Source organism: Chinchilla lanigera, unplaced genomic scaffold (genome assembly GCF_000276665.1).
Source record: "Chinchilla lanigera isolate Chin_1 unplaced genomic scaffold, ChiLan1.0 scaffold00080, whole genome shotgun sequence".
NCBI classification, from domain to species: domain Eukaryota; kingdom Metazoa; phylum Chordata; class Mammalia; order Rodentia; family Chinchillidae; genus Chinchilla; species Chinchilla lanigera.
Window position 1 is genome coordinate 1,303,768 of NW_004955481.1, and position 17,803 is coordinate 1,321,570.

Below are 17,803 nucleotides of genomic sequence, written 5' to 3' on the forward strand. Positions count from 1 at the left end.
ACCTGTTTTTGCTTTCGATAAATACAACCTGGCAGGCATATAACCAAAGAAACATAAGTCAATATGAACCTTTACATGCTGGGCTGGCAAACTTCACTTTTAGACAGTTTATTAATTATGTAGTCAATAACCATGGGTTTCATTAGCATATTAAATACCACAATCAATATTATTTATACTTTTCAAATACAGGCCACTCAGGAAAAAAAAATGGGGGAGGGGGAAAGGCTTCTGACCCTGTAGTTCAAAAAAGTCAAAACAGCACACTAGAGATTAGCAAGGCTTTAATGGAAAGCATAAAACACTGAAAATATGGACAGAAATCAGATTATTACCTTTTTTTCCCCCCTGCCTCTTTCACAGTGAGACGGGAGGGAATTCAAGAACCATTTAAAATAAGGCAAATGATTAGATTGTTTTTTCCCTAATTGCTTAACGCTGGTGTCATGGTGTACATAAAATAAACATTGATCTCTTAGTGAAAGATAAGAAATAGAACATGAACAGCCTTTCGAGGTAAACTGTATCCAGGAGAATTCTACAAACTGTGCGCCAGAATCTACTTAGGCAACCCTCTGGGACCTAAATCTCTTAAAAGCATAACAGTGCAGCCAATTTCTGAGGCAGCTCCGCTGGTGATGCGATTTTTTAGTAGGGAAATCTGTTAAACATCCTCCCTCAGGGAGCCCCCTCCTCCCTCCCACTCCCCCCGGAGTTCTGATCACACCCATGTAGATGTGCTGGTTCTGTCACGCTACTGCTGTGAATGCGTGGGTCTGGCCTAGCGTTCTCTGGACGTGCCCGGCTGTAGCTGCTGGTCAGTCCTCACTGGGCAGACACAGGCACACCGGGGAGAGGCGGGAATGCAGGGAGCAGCAGATATAAAAGACCAGTTACCAGACTGAAAGCTAGATTACCATTTCCAACCCACAATTTGTCAATCCAAAACACTGTTGAAGACTATAATTTTCTAGTCAATGCTTTATAAGGTCAGATAGGAAAGAGCTTCCATAAAAATTGTGGTCTAGCCAGAGAATCAAGTGCAACCCAATTCCCATCTCGAGGCTTAGGGAAGGGTAAGGAGGGAGGCGTCTCGACCATCAGTGGTCCACAGAGGGACTCCTGTCTCTTCTCGACCATGGGAGCCACCCTGTCTAGGGCTGGCTGGTTCCCCCGCCCCTCTGCAAGGCAGACAGCCAAGGACCAAACAGACCAGGCACCATCGCTCTTGTTTCACAGAGCCCCAGTATGGTGCACTTGCACGAATTAAAAACCAGGGCCTGTAGCTGCAGGGGGGACTGCAACACTGCCTGGCTACCTCCAGAGATGTGCAGCACATGCCAAGCAGGGGTTGCAGCAACCGGATAGATAATTAATATGATTAGGAACACACAGAGTAAGCATGCTCGTGCTGACTGAAAAGCCCAGTAGCATAATTACTGTTTTCTTACTCGCTCACTGTCTGTATACATTTCAAAGCCTGGCTGCTGTTAGACTGCTGTGTAAACATCAATAAAATCCCAAAGTGCCAGATCATCAACATTCTTAGGCACAATGGCTTTTTCTTTTGTGTTTTCATTCTTTTAGAGATGCATTTCAAGGTTGCAAACATTAGGAAGCGTGATCTTCAGGCCTTGGACTAATCTGAGTCTGTAATGAGTTAACGTCTCTCCCAAGTGAACATTTATTATGAAGGCTAATTAATTGCTTTCCAGTTACGAGAACCCTTTGCACGGAGAAAGTGGGATTCACGAGCAAAGACTATACTGTTTATTAAGACAAAGCACAAAAACAAAGGGTTCACTCCTTCAAAATCCTATTTTAACATACCTTTAATCAAGAAGTAAAACATAAACGCAAGAAGTATGTACAGGTAGGAAAAATGTACATTCGCCAAACAAAATGCAACATTAACTGAAGTGAAAACTCGAGCAATGCTTTGTAGTTGCCTGCATGTCTCCAGGGGACAGCAAGTCAATGCTTATCAGCCATCCTCAGAAGAGACAATTTTGATTAATATCAGACCTATCTGACTCAGTCTATTAAATCTATTAAACCCTGAAGGAAGGATAGTCTTCAGATATAAAGATATGCCTTTGATTAATAATTCTACCCTATTGCCATTCCAAGCATTAACAACTACGCGGCACCTCTAGAAAGAGAGCGCCTTTGAATTCTAGGAAGACACCCTTCCTCGGTATGGGTCCCCACCACCACTTCCCAGCGCCCCCAGGAGGAGTCCAGTTGTAAAGGTGTCACCACTGGAGAAGCAAAGCTTTGGCGACATAATTTTTTCACTGTTTGAAGAGTTAGGGTCAATTACTTGTGACATAATTCCTGCTTGAAGATAATGAAATCTTACTAAAATTGACAGAAGCCTGAAGTCAGAGGGAGGGACTGGGGCTCTGCTACCTGCTGTGGACTCCCAGGGCTGATGGCTTACATCACCACTCTCTGAGCACCATCCTCTCCCTACCGACCGGCCCAAGGCGCTCACAGAGGGGAAACTGAGGTCCACCCAGAGGCTCTGTAATGGTGGCAGAGGTGGGACTGTAGCATGGGGTGGGAAGAAATCAGCTCCATTTCAGCTCTGCTTTCAAACGTCTGCCTAGTCAGCGCTGCAGTCCTCACATCCCTGCGTTTCTCCTGATGTTCATGATCAGCCTTCTGCCGTAGTCTCTGTAGTCCACAGGCTTCACGTCCATCACAGTGGCCTTAATTCGAGACTCATCCTTTGAAGAGAAGAGTGGTTTGTGAGTGATGGAAGCCCCTGTGTGGAGCAGTGGCAATAACCTTCTTTGCTTCTGTGGGTTCAAGGAGCCCAGCAGGAGCAAACGGACACACTGGATTCAGAGTTCAGTAATTCCCACCAAAAAAAAAAAAAAAAAAAAACCCAACAAACACTAGGAGCAAGAGCGTAGCTCACAACTTCCACAGCTAGGTCAGCAGCCAGATGCCCTCTGAGCACGGGCTCTTTCCCCCAAATGAGTGAAGCTTGCAGCTGGCAAGGATGCTGGCAAAATTCCCCCTCCTATTTGTATATTTAGCTCCAAGGGTGAAACCGAGCCTCGAGAGGCAGAATGTGGTGACACCCAGAGGCTGCAGTCTGGCCAGAGGCTGTCACACTTCTGCATGCTCAGTAATTACTAGATACACTAAGGTTTACGAGTAAAGGTGAGATAAAGCCTGAAAGGTGGACTGCCTGGATCTGAATCTCAGCCCTGCACTTGCCAGCGAACGACGTCTGGCTAGAGACCCATTCCCTGAATGCCTGTGTCTTTTCATTGGTAAATGGGGCTAACATTTGTTCTAACTTTGAAGGTACTGTAAGGATCAAGGGAGACAAAACAGGTAAAGGATGTAGCTGGACAGCACATGACAGTGCTCAGTAAATCGTTATTATGCTACATAGCATATGATATTATGGCCAATTTAAGGAATTTTCTAGGTAATTTTAATAACAAATGGCCTTTGTTTCATACACTCATTTTTTTTTAGAACCGAAATTTTTGGGAGATGGCAGTGCACTACGCTCACTATTATTTTGTCAGAATACAGACAAAAAACCTCCAGGTTTTAACAGAAAAGGACACAGAACATTTCCACCCTAGATGTTTAGACAAAACACTGAATTTACGTCATCTGAAAATGGAGTTGGTGATTGTACTTCCGCAGATTTCATAAGTAATGAGCACAAGGTGCTCAGCCCCGGCTCTGACACTCGGCAGGTGTCTCCCCGACATGACGCTGGAATGCTGCTGTGTGGGGGTTTCCATCCCGAGCCTTTGGTCCGGGCTCTTTACTCACATTGTAGGTCTCCAGTTTGACCCTGATTTTGAATGTGAAGGATCGAAAGTTGGCATTCTGGAAAACTTCTTCAAATGCCTGCTCGTTCTACAAAAACAAATAAAAAACTTCACACATGGAAACTACCAGGCTACTTAAAAATACCTGTAAGACTTTTGAAAAGATATTGAGAAAATGATCACCCCCAGTGGTCTGACATTACTTAGGAATGACTAATTTACAGGTGATGCTCACCACATAAAACTACTTAAGAAGAACTACATTAAAAGTTAAAATAGAAGTTTTCCCTCAGCGTCCACAGGGGCTTGGATCCAGGACTCCCGCTACTGCCAGAGGACACAAAAATCCAAGGATGCTCAAACTCCTTACATAAAGTACCATAGTATTTGCCCACAAGTGCACGTATATTCCTCTATACTTTAAATCATCTCTAGATTACTTATCAAACCTAACACAGTAAGAAATGTATGAAAATGGTTTGTTACACTGTAACATTAGGCAATAACAAGAAACAAAATTGGTACATGTTCAGCGAGACACAATTTTCCCCACAAAATATTTTAAGTTCACAGTTGTTTGAGTTTGCAGATGCAGAAAGCTGACTGTAATCAAATTTACAGAAGCAGAATGGTGGCTGCCAGGGCCTGGGGGAAGGGAGGAATGGGGAGCTGTTTATTTATGCAGAGTTCCAATTTGGGGAGATGGATCTTGGCAATAATTGCACAACAACGTGAGTGTAATTAATGCCATTTAATTGTATGTTTCAAAATGGTTGCAAAAACTGGGTGTGTTATCACATGCCTGTCCATGTCTACAATCACAGTATTCTGGAAGGCTGAGACAAGAGGAACACAAGTTGGAACCCAGCCTGGGCAACCTAGTGACACCTTATCTCAAAATAAAAAAATATAAAAGAGCTGGAGGTATAGCTCAGTGCATAGACCCTAGGTTCAATCCCCAGTACAGAACAGGAAAAAAAGAAAAGAAAAAAAAATACATTTATAAATTTTATGTTTACTACATACAAAAATATAAAAATCACTCTTAATAAACATTTCTAAGACTTCAATTGTGATGGAACAGATATGAGGCCTAGCATCTTGAGGAATTAAGAATCAGGTGGGAAAATACTCAAAAAAATTTTAAGTTGTTATATATTTCTTTCTTTCTTTGTCTTTTTGAGACAGGGTCTCGCTATGCAGTTCAGGCTGGTCTTGAACTCACTTTGTAGCCCAGGCTGGTCTCGAACTTGCATCAATCCAGGCATGCACCACCATGCCCCGCTGTCAAATATTTCATTATTTCAGCCTCTCTGTTTATAGTTGCTGGTGTGGTGAGCAATAGAAAAGACAGGTGAAGAGTACAAAAGTCAAGGATGGTCTAAGAACACAGTCCTCTCTCTCCTCACGCCCTCAAATGTTACTTGTATCTTGATGTAAGTTAAGGAAAAAAAAAAAAAGCTCAGCTGGTTTTGCTGACATGCCTACATTCCAAGGTACTTGAAAGGCTAAGGCAGGACATTGACATCATTTAGGAATTTAATGTCACAAATTCAAGCCCAATCCAAGCAATTTAGTAAAACGACACCCCAAAATTTAAGAAAAGGAGCCCCTGGTGTAGTGGCGCAGTCCTGTAATCTTAGCACTCTGGAGACTGAGGCAGGAGGACTGCGACAAGTTCAAATCCAGCTTGGGCTACATAGTGAGTTGAGCGCCAGCCTGGACTAGAGTGAAATCCTGTCCAACAAAAAAAAAAAAAAAAAGAGAGAGAAAAGAGATGGTGCTGGTGATATAACTCAGTGTGAAAACCCTAGGTTCAATCTGCAGTACTGCTAAAAAAAAAAGTTTGTAGAGTCAGAAGGATTACAGAGTATGTTTTACATAAATATGTATAAAATAAAATAAATGTATAAAATAATAACTTTACACAAAGTAGTTCATATAAGCCACACAGAACATGAAATGGCTTTATCATACAAATCTCTTTTTTGTGTTATCTGACAAAGCTGTTTACTGGACTTTCAGTATACAAATAATTTAGAAAATCATACCCCTGTCATTATTGTTCTAGATTAGGGAAGGCCTGGACACATACCCCCTGAGCATCACGGTTCCCGCAGGAAGAGTTTCTGCATGCCCTCCCTCCCCAGCAGTATGAACAGTCAAATATAATAAGCTCATAAAAAGTCCTGAAAGGCTGCCTTGAGCCTTAAAATCTGATATGAAAATAGAGGACCAGGCAAAACAGATAAAAGATACTATCACACTTTAAAGTCAATTCCAGTTATTTCTGTGAAAGGACTTCTTTGGACTGCTTTCAGAGATCTCATGGACAATTTTAAAGAGAAGCAGGGACAGAACCAAACAGAAGAGGACAGAAATAACCAGAAAAACACATGGTAATTTTTTCATTTCTGTGGCCTTTACAAGTATTCTGACCAATGTGGAGGAAATGGGGGGTGGGGACAAAGATACGTATGTGCTTTCATTGGTCTTATTTGTAAGTTTTATTTGAGGAACTACCTTTCTTAAGTTCAGCATAATTAGTAATCTACTTTCTGTTTTAAATAAACCTAGTAAGTAAGAAAGTCACTTCCTAAGAACTGCATCTGAGGAAATTAGCAATCACTTTAAAAGTGCTTTTTTTTTTTTCTTTTTGAGACAGAGTCTTGCTGTGCAATTCAGGCTGGCCTTGAGCTCACTTTGTAGCTCAGGTTGGCCTTGAACTCAAAATGATCTTCCTGTCTCAGCCTCCCTAGTGCTGGGATTACAGGCGTGCACCACATCTGGCTACATGTACACTTAAACCAGGATATGACTCAACTTTTCGGGAAGGTGTTTATTATGTTAAAAAAAAAAGGCACTCATAAACCTTGTGTTACTTCAGAAGACACCTTCTAGTTTTGAGTGATCACAGGCACCCCAGCTCTGATGAGGTAACAGGAATGGGAGAAACAGGTGGTTTGCTTTATACCTATAATATGCATTATTTTAAAAGATTTTTTTTTTATACACCTTGTTTCATTACCTCACTGTTAAGTGCATCTAAAATGCACAGAATTGGATCAAAAAAAATTCAGGTGACCACTCAAATAACCATCAGACTGAGAAACAAGACACAACACTCCAAAGAAGCACACCAAAAATACTGAACAGCAAAAAAGGCTCATTGTTATGGCACGAGAACTAGCACAGCTATAACAAATTATGCGGCCAACCTTCTCTTTCAATTCTCCAAGATAAGCAGTGTTTTGTCCAAGGATAGCTTCAGCAGATTCCTGGAAACAAGTCACCCACTGATTCTCTTGAAAATCTGCGATATTTGCCTAAAAAACACAACTTTCTATTATTTCAGCAAAGAAATAATAAAAAAGGAAGACAGACTGAGGGGAATGGGAGGTTAACTTTTTCCACACATTAAAATTTCCAAGGGGAAAAATATTACCATTACATAAATATACAGTTTTCAATTTATGATGGTTTGACTCAATGATTTTTCACTTTATATGCAAAAGCGTATCTATTCAACCATCCTGTCTTCACTTCCATACCGTATTCTATAAATTATAATATACTCAACACTACTTCAATGTAAGTTTTGTGTTAGATTAGTTTGCTCAAACGTAGACTAATGTACATGCTCTAAGCACATCTGAGGTGGAGAGGCTAAGCTCTGATGTTCAGTAGTTCATTAAATGAATTTGTGGCTTAACAACAGTCTTAACTTACAATGCGTTTAACCCCATAGTAAGTCGAGGGACACCTGTACAACAGTCTTTGCAAAACTGTGGAAGATACAACAGAACAAGTTTCAAGGGTAGTCTGGATATGCCCTGATATGTAATTTCAGATCTCAATTAAAGACAGAGCCCAAGTAAAGTACAGATACAGAATCTGTGTACATAAGGCCCAGTTCCCCTCCAGATGCAATGGATTCTGGACTAAAGGTCAGTGTAAGCCTCCACCAGCAGGGCACGTCCTCTGCACTTTAAATTGTACATACATCCTCCAGCTGATAGGAGAAGCGGCATGAGATGGATCTAAGTCACCAGTGAAGTTCCTTGGCAATTTCAGAGCCAGTGCTAAAGCCCTTCAGCAACCAAACCTACTTAGCAATGGAAAGGGGTAATCAACCACCTCCAACTGGATGTATGGTATAAAATTAATTTGGAGAGGGTCAAAGAAACAAGTGGATCTCAAAGAATCTAGCTAGTGATGTAAGGCTCTGTAGAAATCATAGCAAAGTTTTTTTAAAAGTATCACTGTGACGATTTTACATACTGAATTTTCATATGCATGGGGACTTTAAATATAAGATGGAACGATGAAAAAGTAAGTTCACAATGGCATCACATACTGGGTCTCACATCTACTTTACTCTGTGCTATGCTTGTAAGAGGCACTGCGTGCGCCTCACGCTCTGTAGGCGAGAATAGTAACGATGCAGACACAGGGAAAATGTCAAATGAAACAAGTGTGCCGGGGCATCCACGACTTAACAGTTTAACAGAAAGGTTGATGGAATTAACTATCTAAAACAGTTTCCTTCATCTTAGTTCAGCGAAAAGTTTAGTTTACAAAAGTGAGACATGTAGAACTTTTCTGCTGAGTCACAACTTTAAGGGGCTGTTAGAATGTAGAAAGGACAGGTGGAATTCCTTCTTTTTTTAAGTCTAAAAAGATTTCTTTAAAATTTCTTATTATAAGTATTCACAGCACACACACACAAAAACTGCATAATGCAGGAGGATATAATGAAAACAAAAATCAGCCAGACATAACCCCACAATCTTGTGACATCTGTCCTCCCAGTGTTTTGTCTGTGTGCAGACCTCAAGACCATGGAGACACCACTTAAAATCTGCTATTTTCAACTAATAAATCTTGACTGCTTACTTAGATTATTTAATACTCCTTGTTAGTGATGGTTTGCAAACATGTTAACTATCAAAACTGCCAAATATGAATGATTGTTTCTGAGGTCTCCACAGCACCCCACTCTATATTTAATAAAGGAATTAACCAATAGAATATTAAGGATATTCAAGTTATTTCCAGCTGTTTAAAATAAACAACACTGTTAACAACTTTTAAGTAGCTGTAACATCTCTGATTATTTACTGAGATTGTTGCCAAATCAGCTAGAAAAATATGAGAGTGCCTATTTTTTTATACCTTTATCATTTAGTTACTTTATACCTTTCATTTTAAAGGTTTCTGAAAAAGAAAGAAGCAATCTTTACGATGCAAAAAAAGCCACAAGCCCACAGCAGCACAGTCACATTCCTCTGAAGTCAGCTCTACTAAGACTGGAGGAACAGACCATCCATAAGAAACATAACTAAATATAGGCAATGGCTGTATAAGTACAATTACTGCTCTCCAGAAATGCCATTTCAAATTAATTTATGTTCATAACATTTAACAGGTGAGTGCCACCAATACTGTAATTGTATGACATCCACTGAAGACTAAAATCATTTGGGGCATCTCAATTCAACTTTCTGGCATTAAAAAAAGCTTTTAGTAGCAGAAAACAGACTGCTATTCAGTTGACTGAAAGGCCCTTACTTGCTTATTTATAGAACAGTAACAAGCTCTTCAGCACCTACTTATCTGCAAACTGCCTATCATGAACCATCTTGGTTCTGCTGTTGCAACCATCATGCCTGGCGCATGGCAGGGATTCAATAAATTCCATGGTGGTTCTCATGTACCCATCGTACTTACAGACAAGATCATGCGGTATTTGAAATTGGGAAATTCACGGTCACACTTTTCGCAGCGGTATAATCCATTCTGCTGGTCAATCACTTTTTTATTGCAATCCTGAGTTGGGCAGGCCTGGTACATACAGTTCTCTTTGCGAAGATACACCACTGTTGCCACAGAGCTGAAATAGTCCGCCTTTAGAAGAAAACAATGACTTGAGACACAGGGTGCCACGCCCACATTCAGGACGGGATACAGGCAGCTCAGAGCTTGCGCTTCCTTCCAAGTGCTACGTACAGTACATGCATTCTAATTCTCAAGCTCACAAAATGATGACAGGCAATCATTCATTCCATAATTTCAGAAATCACATATGCTGTGTACGAAAGCCACCAAAGCAATAAACTAAGTTTTAAAGCATATAAGTCCTTATCAGTAAGTTATTTCTACATTAGATTCAATTAATTAAATAAAACAAATAGTTTATCTCTTTGCTTGAAGACTATACAAAAGAGAAAAAGACTTGTTCCTCCTGGTTCTCTGAACCTTCAAAGGCTACAGATTTAGGAAATGCAAAATGACGTAGACCACAAAAATCTAGTGTAGCTATGATCAACCATTCCTCCCACATTAAAAAAAAAAAACTAAGGACAGTGATTTCTAGGGTGTAGGTCCTCCTCTGTGTTTGTCTAGGTCAGGAGCCAGCAAGCTCTTCCTGTAAATAGTTACACAGTAAATATTTTAGGCCTGATGGGCCATTTGGTTACACAGTCTCTGTTGCAAATACTCAATCTTGCTGGCAAGAGCAATATACAGATGGAAGCATATGGCTGTGTTCCAATAAAACTTTATTTACAACAGGTGGGCAGCAAGGTGGATATGGTCTATGGCCTTGTTTGCCAACACGGGTCTGAGTCATCAAATTTAGCAGAATGCGGGGCTGGGGATTTAGCTCAGCGGCAAAAGCGCCTGCCTGGCAAGCGCAAGGTCGTGAGTTCGGTTCCCGGTACCGGAGAAAAACAAAAAAAAAAAAAAAAACAAAAAAAACACATTTAGCAGAATGCAAAAATACCTCTAAATAAGATCTGTGCCTTCAGAGTAAAGAAATTGCAGAGAAGTATATCTAGCAAGGACTAAGCCACATCTTGGGTTTTTTTGTGTGGCTGATACCTGTTTTTACTTTCAACCTTCACAGAGAAGTTCTCAGACAAATTATTTTTGGTTTGTGTTTAGTACTACCAGGGAGCAGTTCCCTCTGGGTGCACCTCAAATTCAGAGCTAGGTCACCAACTGCTAGGGCTTCCTGATGTCTCAGACCAAAAAAGGTAAAACAATGGCTGCTTAAAGAGCTTGGGTGAATAAATAGCTTAAAAGCCGACAGGGCTGGGGACATAGCTCAGTGAAAGAACACTTGCCTAGCATGTACAAGGTTCTGTATGGAAGCCCCGGCACCACAAAAAGCATTTTAAGCTGGGGGTGGTGCTTCACACCTGTAATCCAAGCACTTGGGAGGCAGAGGCAGGATTGCCAAGCGTTCAAGCTGGCAACTACTACGAACTACATAGCGAGACCTTGTCTCAAGAACCCAAAAACTAACAATAAAGTAAAAAAATACTAGAAAGCTCTAGAGAAGGGCAGAGGATACAGCTCAGTGACACAGTGCTTAGCTTGCCTAGCATGCATGAGGCCCTGGGTTCAGTCTTCAAAAAGATAAAGATAAAAAGAAAAGAAAAAAAAAGCTCTGGAGTAGCTGGGCACTAAGGTGCACTTCTGCAATCCCAGCTACTTAGGAGGCCAAGAAATTGCAAATTAAGAGGCCTGCATGAGCAATTTAGCAAGACTCTACTTCAAAATATAAAATGAGCTGGTAACACAGCTTAGAGGTGGTAGAGCGCTTGCCTAACATGTATGAGGCCCTGGGTTCAACCCCTTGTAACACACACCTATGCAGGGGGCTGGGGATTTAGCTCAGAGGCACGGCGCCTGCCTGGCAAGCGCAAGGTCGTGAGTTTGATCCCTGGTACCGGAAGAAAAACACAAAAAAAAACAAACAAACACACACCTATGCACACAAGAGACACACAGAGAAAGACAGAGAGACAGAGAGATAGCGAGAGGCACAGATACAGAGACCAGAGAAAGAAAGAAAAAGGTAAAGAGGGAAGGAGAAAAAAAAGAGGCCATATGCCTATAATCCTAGCATTCTGGAGGCTGAGGCAGAAAGACTGCAAATATGAGCCCAGCCAGGGCAATTTAGTGACTTAGCAAGTCCCTGTTTATGATCCTCTTCCCTCTGCCTCCCAGAGTGCTGGGATTAGAGGCGTGTGCCACCACACTGGGTTGAATGCCCATTGCTCATTACACAGGCTACCTTTTAAACTGGGTGCAAGCAAACTGAAACAGTGGCTGTTCCCATGACAGAACACAGATCTGTCCAACGCTTAACTCTCGCGGTGTCATATAATAGCACTGTAAGTTGCTACTGAGGACAGTGACAAATGGGGGGTGTACAGTAAAATGAGACCGGAGTACAATCTGAATTGCACATGATGACAAGGGAGCAGGGGTTGTTATTGGGGGGAGAAGAAAAGAGAAAGAAATGATTTAAATATTGAACTGCTGGCAGAACTCAGGTTAAACAAGATGGGGTGCAGTCACTAGACAAATACTGGAAGGGAAGCTCCGACTGAGGGCAAACAGCAGAGCCAGTGCTTGTCGGGCACAGCGGCAGGCACGGCCTAGGAGAGGTGGGAGCACTTGGCAACCACCTAATGCGGAGCCTGGCTAATGTGCTCTGCTCAGAAAATGTCTTTGGGATACACAAGCACTTCAGTCTGCAGGAACAAGCTGGAGAGAAACACAGACCTAAAACCCATCCACACTATCACAAAAGCTTGGTTGTTACACGTTCGTTGAAGAAATAGTTCTTCACATTTTTCTGCCTCGTGACATAAGCACATAAGCACTGTGCGCATTAGGACGCCTGGCTCCTTCGCTCTGCCAGTGACCTGCAGTCACGTAGCACGCTTTGGGCAGAGCCTCAGGTGAGACTCACAGCTCTGGGTAACATCGACCGCTGGTATCAAAAACAAGACTTCAAACTCATCCTCTCTTTGCAGGCTTTCCATGCTTTGGCAAAGGAGCGAGGGGCGTAAGATACCTTGTCGCCTTGGCCCAGGTTCTCTGACTTCACCTCGTATAAAGTTTTCCAGTTGGTGTTGCTCGCTCCTAGCCCCCCGCTCTTTAAATCGGAGATGGAAACACCATCTAAGGCTTGTCCTTCTGCGTCAAACCTGAAACACAAGTACCCGGCACTTTATGTACTTCTCACATGCGCTACTTGTTCCTGGAGACTACGTAGGAGCTCCCTGCCCCCTACTTTCACATCGGTCATGTCACGAGGGGGAAGTTAGTACTGTTTCTTCATTGTACTGTAGTTCAGTCTACTAAAGAACAAATGTCTCCTCTTTCATCTCATTTGCTTTGATGCCCCCCAGTGGTCAAGACAAACAGTGCCAAAGTACCATGGACCTTTGTCCTAAACTGGCCGTGCATGTTGGAAGTGGCCACAACCTCAAGGGAACTAGGAAAGTCGACAAAAAACAATACTGTGAGGGCTGCAGATGTAGCTCAGCAGCACAAGCGCCTGCTTGGCAAGCGCAAGGTCCTGAGTTAGATTCCTGGTACCAAAAAAAAAAAAAAAAAAAAATAGCATGGAGCCCTGGGAGAGTCCTCTGGGCAACTAATTCTACTTCAGTAACAGTTGCATTTTTATCATCACTGAAATGGAAAGGGACAGTTAACATATTGTAATAGATTAGGCAAAGACGTTCGCACGGTGGGAAACCTTTTAAGCTTGATCGGCTATTCTAAATGATTATATAACCTAAAGTCATCTATCAGAGGCACTATTTGCTTTCTCATTTACCACTTATTTATTTAGTGATACAGGAGTTTGAAGCTGGGGTCTTCACACTGAGCTTTTAAAAGTTTTCAGGCACAGTCTCACTAAATGACCAAGTTACACAGGCTGGACTTGAACTTGTGATCCTTCTGCTTCAGCCTCCCAGAGTGCTGAGATTATAGATGGGTTCCACCACTCCCAGCCTAGGTTTACCTCTTTAGTGAGGTATTACTTATGTCAACATTAAAGTTAAATTAATTTGCACTGAATTACTATTAAAAATGATACTTCCTGACTGCCTATCAGTTGATATGAAATAAAGCAAGCCAGAGGGTAGCGCAGGACCATACTTCTAGCAGAGAGCAGTCAGCCTGAGATTAAAAACACCAAACATGATCCAAAAGGTGGGTAAGTAAAAGCTAAGCACATACAGAACAGGCACCCTAAAAAAAGCCCTCTAACAGAATGGGTGTGCCCTAAGCTGTGAACAGCTGCCTGCTCATTCTGTCAGACAACCAGCTAAATTCTGTCACAGAGGCACAGCAAGGTCCACAAATCCCTTTCACCACTAGCTACACAAGTTTACGGTTTCAGGGCAGCTGTGGCGGAGCCACGTGTCAGCGGGAGATGGCTGCGCCCTGGCGAGAGGTGCAAAGGCTGCAGTGAGCCCTGGAGTGGTGGAGGATGCGGGAGGCGAGCATGCAGCTCCAGGTGGAAAATCATATACCAGATGGTACTATCAAGGAAAATGTAATCGGTATCAGTTTCATAACCAGAAAAAGGAACCAACTTCAGAAACAGAAGAGAGTCTACATGAACACGGATCACATACACTGAGGGCTTAATGCTGCTTTCTGTGGGCCAATAGCAAACAGTCTTTTCCGGAGCACCTTGCATATGACACAGGCTGGTACGGCTGCTAGCTTACCAATGGTGGTGACCCCATTTTTGTCAGCACATGTCTCTTACAAAAGTTTTGTAAGTTTATCTCTGAGCACAGGAAATTCAAACTGTAAAGCCTGTACCATGATACACTGGTTGAATTGTGGGTGGTCTGTACGCTGCTTTCTTGGCCACACCTGTGAATGGTGGCCTACCAGCCACGAATGAGCCAACTCTGCTACCAGAGAAACGGAACATCTTAATATACTGGATTAAATTTCTAAGTTCGTCTTTAGAAAAATGTTACTTCCCCTTCTACCTCAGACGGCGTCTGCAGCATACTCTGGGTCTAGACCACACGTGCCACAGTGAGCTGTCTGTTATCATTGAAAGCTCTAAAAGGTCTGCCATCACTGGTCTAGACGATATAAACGACTCATAAAGGCTCTTCAGTTACCTGAATCGGGCCTAGAAAGTCACCAATTTTTAACCAAATATGTATGCAAAAATAAAATGGTGAAAACAACCACAAAAACAAGTTTCAAAAACTTCAAGGAGACATTTACCAACAAAGACCACTCATAAGGAGTCAACAGAGCAAGGAGAGAGGGAGCCCTTCTTACAATAAAAATTCCCCTTTGTTAGAGTCAAGTCTAAAATCTAATCCTAGGTAGAAGGTGTGCTACATGAACTTCTCTTTGATCAGTGTCAAGTTATTTTGTTTGGGGCACAGCTATGTCTTTTTGTGTAGCCTGGGATCACAAATATTGACAAGTAAAATATGAACACCTCAATGCAGACATGCAATTAACCTGGGGTCATGCTCCAGAGCCTGAAAGTATATCAAGCAAGGACAGCAAACCAGAACCATGGTTATTTGTGATCAGACTATTAACAGGCCCTGCTTTACAATGCAGCGCAAGCTATTACAGTAGTTAAATAGATACAGGTGGGTCATACTTATGAGGATGCCTTAAGTCATGTGAATATCCAGCAGATGTTTGGTGAAATACTAGTGCTACTGGTTTACATTAGACTCAAAAACTCCCTGAGGAGTATGAAACACAGGCAAATTCTTGAGTCACTTAAATCTTAAGACATAGTTAGAAACTGACATATACTTCCCGATCCTGTGATTATAGCTATACAAATTATTAAGCTTGAGCTAAAGTGTTTTCCCTGACCACATCAGTTCTTGCCTACTATGTTTCAGGCTGTGCTCCAGAGTCTTAATGTCTTAAAAAGCTAGATATAGTGAGATTCTAATAGGCTCTCCTTCATCCCTTGAGTGCTTTGGGAATAACAATACAATGCCAACCAAAGCCCGTTGTTCCCACCATGTTTTATCAGAGTCCAGTGAAAATACATGAGAAGATGTTCCCAGCCAGAGACTACAAAGAGTAAAAAAGCGTGCTCTCCCCCTCTTCTGCAGATGCTACTGCTCAAGGGTGGGAGCAAAAGATGCCCTAAGCATAAAATCCTTCAGCACACATTGCTAAAGCCTGGCTGTCTCTGCTTTTTCAGGGTTGAGGTCAGCATGCAGCCCTCATATTCTAATTGCCTCTTTCCAACTCGCCAGGTTTGTCATGGGATTAGGGCTTGTCAGTTTTAGGGCTTTAAAGCCATTCTCTCAGAAGGCATGTGCCTCCAAGAAATAGAGAAACCGCTCCATTCGTCACAAAGCCTTCTGCCTGCTGGAGAGCTCCCATACTCAAAGCCTGGGCTCAAATAACCCCTTGGTTTAGCTCCATAAAACCTACCATCCGCGGAGCTTATAGGCCTCTGGGATGTCAGGATTCATGATGATAGTGCTTGAAGACAGCACAGAGAGGCTCCGTCCACCAAAATCAGAAACTCTGGCTCCTTTTATGGCCATCACAGGCTGTCTAGAACCATCAAATTTGTCAGCCTGTAAAACAAACACCAAACACACGCACATGTCGCTGGCAGGAAGAACACACAGACTATCTTTAGTGAAAACAAGGAAAACAGTCAATAGTAGAGTGAATGTGACCAATGTGTATCGAATCTATACAGACAACCTCATACGTAAGAATCCTGAGAAACACATCAAAACTAATCTATCAGTCCTTTCTTAAGAGTTAGAGGAAAGAGAACTTCACTACGGAAAGCTGAAATTACAGCACACCTCATAGAAGAAAAAGGACTTCAAATGATCTCTAAGAAAAAAAAAATTCACTAGACAGCACAACGCTTTATCACTTACGCAGCCAAAGCCCCACAGGACAAGATAACCTACCCATGGAGCTCTTTGTGTTCACGTACTTACATCTTCTCCCCACAGAGTAGCAGTCACCACTTTCCCTGACGTGTCCATCAAATAGATATTTCTCTTAGCGACTTCTCTGTTGTTAGACTTCACTATGATTTTAGTGGCATCTTCATAGTTCTTGCAGATCCCAATTATGTCTAAAACACAGGGACAAGGTCTTAGCAGAAAAGGTCAAGTGTTCTCGTATAACATGGCCAAAGGCTGAAGGTCAAGCACACAAGTTTTACACCCACTATACGCTGCAAATCATCACCATTCTTTGTCCTCAAATCTGGACTTACCTACAAGTGAGTCTTTAGACTTGTTCTCCAGATCACCAATTCCTACGAAATCAAACTGAACTGTAGGTAAATGATGATCATCTTCACAGGGCACCACAGAAGTCTCACTATTGAAGGTCATCTCATAGTCGTTTTTAACAGCAGAGAACTGTTTGTTAGCAACCTTCAGGGTGCCTTTTGTGAAATAATATACCTGCAAAAGAAACCAAGCCACACAATGCAAGACAGCCCAACAAATCAGACATAATCCTCCAATGGACAGGAGTCTACTCATCCTTGCTCCACCATCCAACTCAACTGTGTCAGTTCTAAACTGGTATTATTGTACCTTGTTCACTTCAATGAGGGGGAAGAACTTGTCCACTTGATCATTGAAAGCAGTAGCTCTGATTTCGCCCTGCAGAAGCAAGTGAAAGCAGGTTAGATTTATGATATTCAAAGTCAGTTTCAGTAGGAAGAAGTTCGATAATTTCCCAAATAGGCTGGGGATAGTGGTATATGTCTGTAATCCCAGGACTCAGGAGGCCGAGGCAGGAGGACTGCTGTGAGTTCGAGAACAGCCTGGGATACATAATGAGTACAAGGCCAGGCTGAATTACATAGTGAGACTCTGTCTCAAAAAACCAAACCAAACCAAAATAAAAAATCACCCAAAAAACCCTCCCCAAATTACCTATTCCACTGTTTCAAAAAATCTTAATATATATGCTAATATGTTTCATTTATACTACTAGTTTCTCTTAGCTCACTGAAAAGAAAGTTTTGCATTATTATCCGTTTCTTCTTTATTAAGAGAAACTTTTTTGTCTATGTCCTATTCTAAGCAACTACTTGAAGATAATGAAAGAGTATTAACTATTGTTATTCTCTTATTTTGTTATGAAATTGTTTTATTTTTTCATAAAATAAAAAAATCACTTAAAAA

At 41.9% G+C, this 17,803-nt stretch overlaps 1 protein-coding gene across 1 annotated transcript in view; it reads right to left on the minus strand.

The window, feature by feature from the left end:
- Window positions 1–267: 267 nt before the first annotated feature.
- The window catches only part of Rpa1 (replication protein A1, 70kDa), a 57,772-nt gene continuing 40,236 nt past the window's right edge, over window positions 268–17,803 (minus strand). Inside the window, exons 9-17 of the mRNA XM_005402602.2 lie at window positions 17,207–17,275; window positions 16,879–17,071; window positions 16,595–16,734; window positions 16,065–16,213; window positions 12,679–12,811; window positions 9,537–9,713; window positions 7,025–7,132; window positions 3,808–3,894; window positions 268–2,732 (exon numbers count right to left, since the gene is read on the minus strand). Of these exons, the coding sequence (XP_005402659.1) occupies window positions 2,628–2,732; window positions 3,808–3,894; window positions 7,025–7,132; window positions 9,537–9,713; window positions 12,679–12,811; window positions 16,065–16,213; window positions 16,595–16,734; window positions 16,879–17,071; window positions 17,207–17,275 (1,161 nt within the window). The 3' untranslated portion in view covers window positions 268–2,627. The remainder of the gene's footprint in view (window positions 2,733–3,807; window positions 3,895–7,024; window positions 7,133–9,536; window positions 9,714–12,678; window positions 12,812–16,064; window positions 16,214–16,594; window positions 16,735–16,878; window positions 17,072–17,206; window positions 17,276–17,803) is intronic.